The 8720-nt window shown below is 53.8% G+C and overlaps 1 protein-coding gene across 1 annotated transcript in view; it reads right to left on the bottom strand.

Annotated features, from left to right (window-relative positions):
* Window positions 1-1850: 1850 nt before the first annotated feature.
* The window catches only part of NFKBID (NFKB inhibitor delta), a 7723-nt gene continuing 853 nt past the window's right edge, over window positions 1851-8720 (bottom strand). Inside the window, exons 2-12 of the mRNA XM_007471014.1 lie at window positions 7618-7718; window positions 7361-7421; window positions 6753-6970; window positions 6305-6450; window positions 6117-6222; window positions 5852-5998; window positions 5683-5734; window positions 5441-5589; window positions 3351-3467; window positions 2899-3063; window positions 1851-2207 (exon numbers count right to left, since the gene is read on the bottom strand). Coding sequence (XP_007471076.1) covers window positions 2154-2207; window positions 2899-3063; window positions 3351-3467; window positions 5441-5589; window positions 5683-5734; window positions 5852-5998; window positions 6117-6222; window positions 6305-6450; window positions 6753-6905 — 1089 coding nt within the window. The 5' untranslated portion in view covers window positions 6906-6970; window positions 7361-7421; window positions 7618-7718 and the 3' untranslated portion in view covers window positions 1851-2153. The remainder of the gene's footprint in view (window positions 2208-2898; window positions 3064-3350; window positions 3468-5440; window positions 5590-5682; window positions 5735-5851; window positions 5999-6116; window positions 6223-6304; window positions 6451-6752; window positions 6971-7360; window positions 7422-7617; window positions 7719-8720) is intronic.

Below are 8720 nucleotides of genomic sequence, written 5' to 3' on the forward strand. Positions count from 1 at the left end.
GAGTACACACACAAGAGCACACTCATGCTGGTCCAAGGCAGCTGATGTGGGAGACTTGTGCTGGCACCACCAATAACTCCACCTCCCAATATTCTTGTTCTAGTGCAGTACCTTCCTCCCCACTGATTCTGGGCTTGGCCACATGGCTGACTTTGACCAATGGGGTATCAGCAGGCATGATGCAAGCAGGGGCTTTTTCTCTTGGAATATTCCCTCTTGGAGCTACTGCGTGAGGAGATCCTCCTACCCTCCTGGAGGGACCACAGGCAGAGGGATGCTCGGCTTACTCTCAGAAGTTCCAGCCATCTCAGCTGAGCTATCAGACACGTGAGTGCTGTTATCTAGGCCAGTCGGGCCTCCAGCTGACTGCAGCCACATGTGTGACCAAAGCAAGATAGCAGAAGTGCCCAGCTCAGCCCAGCCCAGATCGCAGAATCATGAACAAAATAAGTGGTGCTGGACTTCCCTGGTGGTGCAGTGGTTAAGAATCCACCTGCCAATGCAGGGGACACAGATTCAAGCCCTGGTCCAGGAAGATCCCACAGGCCGTAGAGCAACTAAGCCCGTGCGCCACAACTACCGAGCCTGCGCTCTAGAGCCCACAAGCCACAACTACTGAAGCCCACGTGCCACAACTACGAAAGCTTGCATGCCTAGAGCCCGTGCTCCGCAACAAAGAGAAGCCACCGCAAAGAAGCCCACGCACCACAACGAAGAGTAGCCCCCACTCGCCACAACTAGAGAAGGACTGCGTTCAGCAATGAAGACCCTATGCAGCCAAAAATAAATAAATAAATATATCAAAAAACAAAAGTGGTTGTTGTTTTAAGCCTTAAGTTTTGGGGTAGAGACTCTGGCATATGCCCTGAAGTGTGCTTGGTTTGTTGTCCGTGAGAGGCTCCAAGCAGTGGGGGCTACCATGCATCAGAGGGCTTTCTGGAGCGACGAGGCTGGGACGGAGGACAGAGCAGAGGCTGTGGGGCAGAGGTACAAGGGGGCATTGTGGAGGTCTTCTGTCTTTCATTTGGGTTTCTCCGGAAGCAGAGGCTGAGGCAAGGATTTGAGGACAAGATTACTGCAAGGAGTGGAGAACATTGATAGGGGAGCAGGAAGGGACCCAGAAAAGGGAAAGCTGCCAAGAAAGGGTACGTTACCAAGCCAGAACCGTGGTGGAGAACTGGAGCTTCGTTCCACTGGGGAGCTTTGAGAGCCCGTGTAGAACACACACTTCCCAGTTATCCCCACGGAGGCAGGGGACCTGGAGTATTTACATACCGTCTCCCTTCAGTCAGTCACTGGTTGAGAGCTGTTGGAGTGGGAAGAGGCATGATCCTCCTGGCATGGAAGTCTTGCCACACTCATACCCAGGGCAAAGCGGGCACCAGTGGTCTGAGAATGCCCACAGGCAGAGTCACATGCTGGCCCTGCCATTAGACCACCAGGTGTTGACAGAGTGAGGGGGACAGGATATGGACTTGGCACCCACCGTGTCTGCTACAACCCCCACCCAGACACATTCACCCAAACACGGCTCCTCAGCCGCTTCCCTGCACCAATGATTAGAGATTAGACAGTAACGGTTCTAGTCCAAACTGAGTTTAATCAAGAGCTTCAGATAGGGGAGGGATTCACTAGAAATACTGAGGTCTGGGTCAGGGGCCTGGTTGTGTTCTGACTTAAAGCAGTAGGACCTAGGGGACTCTAATCGAGAGTCCTTCCTATGTCTCAGGGTTAAGGACCTGAAGGGGGTGGATCCTGGGGAGGTCAGGGGTCATCTTAGGAGCTCTACTAGGATGGTACTGGAAGCTGCTTTGGCGTACCCCAAGTACCATATAGGGGAGTTACATCTGGACCCCAAAAGTTCCTGGTGGGGAAAGGGTTGGGGGTCCAGTGTGTTTCACAGAAACAATCAAGGGGCCTCGATTTCACAGAAATCATCAAGGGGGCTCCTTGTGGGTGGAGGAAGGGTATCACACCACCCCAAATATTGGGGACTGTTTACCCGCCAACAGCCATTTTGGGGTTTTAATGTAAGACCCCGATGGCAGGACATTATGCACATACATTATCACGGATTTGCAACATTAGCATACGCTGGCTGTCCCACAGGACGGTGGGGACTGGAAAATCAGTCCAGGTTCTGGGTTGGAGTCCTAAGAGGACAGGCCTGGGGGCGCCACACGGCTCCTCTTCAGTAGCTGCCGGAGCTGTGAACAAGACAAGACAGGGGAGAAGCTTGAGAGGTTGAAAGGAGAACAGGCACACCCTGTGAAGTTGGGGGTCAGAGAGAAGTGAGTAGAGTCAGTTGGGTTTGAATGTCAGAGGTTCTGAGTCAAGATGCGGGGCTGGGGGTGAAGGCTTGTTCACACAATGAATCAAGGCTCCTGAGCAAAGGTGTTGCTGGCTGGGCGTTCCCACCTTGGGATTAGCATTGAGGACTGGGAGTCAAAGGGGAGAAGCAAGGGGCCAGAGTCACATTTGGGGGTCAGAAGTCCCACTCTGAGGTCAGGACTAAAAGTCAGGGGGCTGGAGGTCATGCTTGGGGATCAAAGGTCACACCTTGAGGTCAGGATTCAGGGTTGAAAGTAGAGGTCTGGAGGAGTCACCATTATCAGGCAAGGGAGCAAACACTGAGGTCCAGGGTCATTTTTTTGTTTTTTTTGGCCATGCCACATGGCATGTGAGATCTTAAGTTCCCCAACCGGGGAGGGAACCCATGCCCCCCGAAGTGGAAGCGTGGAGTCTTAACCGCTGGACCGCCAGGGAAGTCCCTCAAGGTCACATTTTGAAGTCAGCGTTGGATAAGGGTCAAGGTCACCTTCTGAGATTACAAGTCACCCTCTACAGTCAGGAATGATGGGATCATCACCCTGCAGTCAGGGTGGGCTCAGTGCTCACCCCCTCAGGGCCCAGCCCGGGCCGTAGCAGGTGGACAGGCTGCTCGTTCTCCAGGTTGCGCAACGTTGGATCCGCCCCAGCTGCCAGCAGGCGCCGCACAATGGCCTCCTGGGCCGGCCCAGGGGGCAGGGCGGCCGCCATGTGGAGGGCTGTGTTCCCATGGGCCTGGGGACAGTGGGGGGGGCCTGCTGAAGACGCAGGCTCAGCTGGCCTGGGCCCTCTATGGCACGCTTCATATTCCGTCACACCCAGGTCCCACATGTCCCTCCTCACATCCCCCAGAAGCCCCCTCCAGGGCCACATTCCACACACCCCTCTAGGCCCTACACGTGCCCCGTTCACGTCCCACACAGCAGCCCCTCCCCAGACACAGCCCGTGGGACTTCCAACATCCCACTGCCCGCTCTCTGCCATGTCTCACCCAATCTGCACATTCCAGCCTAGGCCCCTACCTTCATGTTGACAAAGGCCCGCAGGTCTCCCCGTGGCAGCGCCAGCAGCAGCTGAACCAGGGTCGGGTTGGCAGCCTGCACAGCCAAGTGCAGAACTGTCTTGTTGCTCTTGATCTCCTGTGAGGAGGGGAACGACAGAGGTCAGGCCAGTCCTCACACCCAAGCCTCCACCCATGGAACCCAAGAGCCTTTAGACACCCTGTCTCTCTTTTTCAAGCACCCAGGAGTGCCTTATACAGTTGTACGTGCTGTGCACTCTACAGGAACACCAGATTTAAGGGGGTGCCATTCAGATCATACACATCACCGAACGGTACATTTATTAAGACAATTTTCCAGCCCAAGTATCTTTGAGAAAAAGATTTCTTTTCTATTCCTCCAAAGGAGCTCTCTGGACTAGCAGCTGCCCTGGCCAGCCCACATTCTATTAAACACAGTAAAATGCGCCCACATCCCACATGGACTGTATTTTATCTGTAAGGATGAGAATTGAGCAGCATTAATCAGTGGCCTACCTAAGCCTGTATCTACTTCCATACTGAACTGTTCTCTTCCTTTTTTTTTTTTTTTTTTTTTTTTTGCGGTACACGGGCCTCTCACTGTTGTGGCCTCTCCTGCTGCGGGGCACAGGCTCCAGACACGCAGGCTCAGTGGCCATGGCTCACAGGCCCAGCCGCTCCGCGGCACATGGGATCCTCCCAGACCAGGGCACGAACCCGTGTCCCCTGCATCGACAGGTGGACCCTCAACCACTGCGCCACCAGGGAAGCCCCTCTCTTCATATTTTGAAGCAAGTAAAGACATTTTCCACAATGAAACTTTACTATGTGCCTTTAAAGAATTTGTAATGATAATAAACATTAAAAATTGTGTGCTTAAGACATAGAAAATAAACTTATGGTTACCAAAGGGGAAAGGGGATGGGGGAGGATAAATTAGGAGTTTGGGATTAGCAGATAGAAACTACTACATGTAAAACAGATAAACAACAAGGTCTTACTGTATAGCACAGGGAACTAGATTCAATATCCTGTAATAATCCATAATGGAAAAGAATATGAAAAAGAATATGTGTACAACTGAATCACTCTGCTGTACACCAGAAACTAACACAACACTGTAAATCAACTATATTTCAATTTTAAAAAGAATTGTGGGTTTATATAGGGCAAAACAACCTAGCTGGCTCATCAAAAAAATTATGAAGAGAAAACTCTAAAGGAGGGGAAGCTCTAAATTAAGAGCTTAAAAGGACATATCACTGCAACGTGTGGGCTTTATTTGTATCCTAGTATTTTTTCGTTTTTTTTTTAAATGAAAAAATAAATGTATGTCACTTTAGAGCCAAATACAAATTTGAACACAGGATATTTGATATTATGAGACTGTTAATTTTTTTAAAAGTGGGATAAAGGTACTGAGGTTAACAAGAGTTCTTGTCTTCTAAAGACAAATATTTATGGGTAAAACTATAAGCTTGGATTTGCTTAAAAAATAATACAGGAGAACTGGATGGGAAAGGACTGGCTATGAGTTGCTGGTTATTTATGTTGGCTACATGGAGTTCATTATACTATTTTCTGTACTTTATCTATGTTCAAAGTTCTTGAACTAAAATTTAAAAATCCAAAACAATGAGTAGATGTTTAATTCTCTCAGCCAGCCTTTGAAGGAGCTACTGCCAGGAAGGAGGAGACTATATGTATTCACAGCTGGACTCTGGGGTCAGGCCACCTGGGCTTCATCAAATCCCCTCTCTGACACTCACAAGGCAAAGTCCTTGAGCCTCAGTTTCCTTATCAGTGAAAGAGAGAAAGTAATAATAGCATACACATCACAGTGTGTTTGTGAGGATTCAATTAGCTAATCCATGGAACAGTGTTTGATGAATAGTAAGTGCTTGGTAAATACAAGTTAAGATCAGTAATATTATTCCCAGTTGACAACTGGGGCGCAGAGAAGTGAAGTCACATGTTCAAGGTCACACAGCTGGGAAGAGGCAAGTCAGAATTTGTTTCGAGTCCCTGGATATCCAGGCGCCCCCATCCCACATGCCCTCCTGGAGGCCAGCTGCCCACTGCCCAGCTCACCTGGCTGGTATGATCAGCACCCATGTGCAGCAACATCTTGACGCAAGCCAGCCTGTCTTGGGCCTGGGTACTCAGTACTGGGGGATATAGGTCAGGTGGGTGCATAGCAACGTTGAGGGCCAGGATGGCTGTGTGGAGAGGGGTGAGGCCTGCAGAGTAGAGACAGTGAAGACTCCACATCTGGAGCACCGACCCCACCCAGCCCCACCAGCCCCACCCACCCTGCCCACCACCCAACTTACCCTCAAAGTCTCTGGCTTCGATGTCAACTCGAACCCCTGAGTTAATCACAGCCTGGGAGGAGGAGGAGGTAGAGAGCTGGATTAGGGTCTCCCCAGGCCTCCTAGCCCTGAAAGCCAGGATCTAGGCAATCAGTCCATCCCATTCATCCCACCTGCCAGGTGAACATACCGAGAGAACTCTTGGGAGCCCATATGTAGCGGCCACGTGTAAGACAGAACGCCCTTTATGGTCAGTGGCGTTGGGTTCCGCTCCCAGGTTCAGTAGATCCTCCACAATCAGGGGCTGGTTGGCAGCAGCAGCCACCAGAAGAGGGGTCTGCAGGAGTCAGGAAAGGTCAGTCTGGGCCCCCAGCCCCCTCCCCTCTGAGAACCAGGAATCCAGGCCTCTAGACCCTCTGCCCTCAGATCCAGGAGTCCAGGACCTCAGCCCTCACCTTGCCCTTATGCTCACGAATGTCCAGATGTCTGTACGCTTGGAGCATCTCAGCTGCGGCGTATGCAGCCCAGCGCAACCCTCGAGCCGCAAACAGGTGCAGGAGCCTGAGGATAGGTGGAAGGCAGCAATGAGCACAGCACCCCAGCTGAGCAGGAGAGCCTGCAGACTCCATTCCCCTATACTCACGTGTCTCCCTCCTCATCCTGGGCCAGCAGCTTTTGTGGCCCCAAAGCCAGCATGTGAGCACGGGCAGCGTCCAGGGATGGTCCATTGACCACAGGAGGCAACTGCGGGGGTCCTGAAGGGAGTCCAGAACCTCTCCAGGATCCTGCCTGTGGCAGGGGAGGTTCTGCATAGAGCCGAGTATCCAGGGGGTCCTGAAGGGTACAGGTGATGGGGAGAGCCAGTCAGCTGAGAATTCCCTCTTTCTACCACACACACGTACACATACAGAGTGCCAGGCAGAGTGGCTGGGCGTCCCATCTGCGCCAAGTGATCTTGGACCCTTGGACCTCAGTTTTGCCCATCTGAGGAATGGGATCCTAACCCAACCCCAGACATCTCAGAATGCTGCATAAGGGCAACTAGGAATCTTAGGAGCCCTTCAGCACCCAGTTCCCATTCTGTATCTCACCTCCATCCCCAGGGGAAATGAACACGGCCGCCCTGGGTCCGAGTGTGAGTAGAAGTCAGGAGTCAGGAAACCTTCAGCAGCAGAAGCAGGGTAAGAGTAGGGCCTGTCCGTGTAGGCAGCATGCGTGTTGGGGTCCCAGTCTGGAAAGCCCATGGGGGGTGCCAGGCTGCCAAGTCCAGAACCCACAGTCTCCTGGTGTGCTGGGAAGTGAGTATGGCCTGCATGTGAGAGGAGGAGCAGAGGCAGGCCTGGTTACCAGAGTTAGGGAAGTCACAGCCCAGAAAGGACCTGTGTGAGGGCCTGGAGTCCCCAAGGTGAAAGCTAGTACTTCTGGGGCACCAAGGGGCTGGAAGCTTGGACTTATGGGACCTAAATGCCTGGGACACTGAGGGGTTGAGGGCCCAGATTCCAGGCTGGGAGCCTGGGCCCCTGAAGGACTATGTGCATAGACTAGTGGGCTCCAGAGAATCTGGCTCTACTCTGCGGGTCTCAGCAAGAATGAGGGTCTAACTCCTAAGTTCCTGGAAGTTCTAAGAGTTGGGATGTTTGAGTCCCTGAGGGAAGCTGGGGCTAGGAGCTGAGGGAACCAGGTGAGTTTCCAGACTTACCAGCTTCACCCTCATTCACAGATGAGGTCAGGGGCTGGGCCAGGGGAGCCAGGAACTGTCCCTGTAGAGGCATAAGCAGAAAGAAGCAAGGGTGAATTTATCTGGCAGATTCCTCAGCATCCATTCCCCACCTACAGGACATCTAAGTCAGGACTAGGTCTCTCATCAGCCCTGAGGGCCCAGCAAGGCAGCAGGTCCTTGCCCAGCAGGACACGGCCTCACGGGAGCTGTAGTTTACGGCGCTTCGAGGGCCTCACCGGTAGCCCACCAGCGTCAGGCTGCTGCTGGCGGCGCCTTTGCTCTTCTAGGAGCTTCTTCACCGTCTGTGATGGGCAGTGGCTGCGCTCACTCCGGCTCACTGCGGGGTGAGGAGGGAGGGAAGTTATCAGGGGGCCTTAAGTCACCCAAGTGCGCCGGGGAGTGGATCTGAGCGCCCTCTTCGCCCTCCCGCGCGGAAAAACTGGCACACTGATGCCGCCTGAGAACTCCAAAGCCAATCTAAGATTTCGGGTGCAGCGCCGCCTCCGCGGTTTCCTTCCTTTTGCTCCGCACTTTCCCCTCTGACCCAACTTTCCACCAGCGTCGTGGAAACTGAGGAAGGAGGTGGAAGGCGCCCTCTGCAGCGCCCCCCTCTGCCTGCCACTTCCGTGAAAAATCCACCCCACCCCACCCCCAGATCTCCCAGTCCTGAGGGATTCGGGGCGTCGCCGGGCATCACTCCCCAGAGACGCACATCCAGGTTCCCAATATCTCTCTGCCCTAGAAGCTGCCCTGATACTTTTTCCTCGGGATACCAGGCATCCGAGTGCCCAGCCCCTCTCCCTGAGGAACCACGAAGTCAGTAGCCCCCTAGCTCATTAGGAATCCAAAGGTTCAGACCTCGCCCCCCTCTTCCGACCCAGAAGTCCAAGCCCCACCTCACGGGAGTCTGGGTGACTCGCATACCCTTTCCCAGGACCCAGGAGTCCGGGCCCTCAGCCTACTCCCCTCTAGGACCTGGTAATCCCAGTTTCCAGACTCCTTGTTCGCACGACGCAAGAAGGCCGGGCCCTCAGCCCTCACCCTTCCGAGCCCCGCTCGAGCATAGGAAGGGTTAAGCGCCGGAGGGCGGGCTCGGAAAGAGCCCAGACGCGACGCACTGACGTCACGTCGCTCACGCAAGGGAATCTTCCGTCTTCTTCTTCCTCTCCGCCCGGCGACCCAGGTGTCCCGCTCCGAGACGCGATGCGTGGCCAAGCGTGGCGCTCGTGGAATCCCCGCACAAGGGAAATTCCTGCTCAGCCCGGGGACCCGGGCCGGGTGGCGACTCGGGAAATCCCAGGGTGGGGCAGGGTCACGGCCAGAGTGCATTCCCGCGGCC

This window comes from Lipotes vexillifer, unplaced genomic scaffold (genome assembly GCF_000442215.2).
Source record: "Lipotes vexillifer unplaced genomic scaffold, Lipotes_vexillifer_v1.1 scaffold182, whole genome shotgun sequence".
NCBI lineage: Eukaryota > Metazoa > Chordata > Mammalia > Artiodactyla > Lipotidae > Lipotes > Lipotes vexillifer.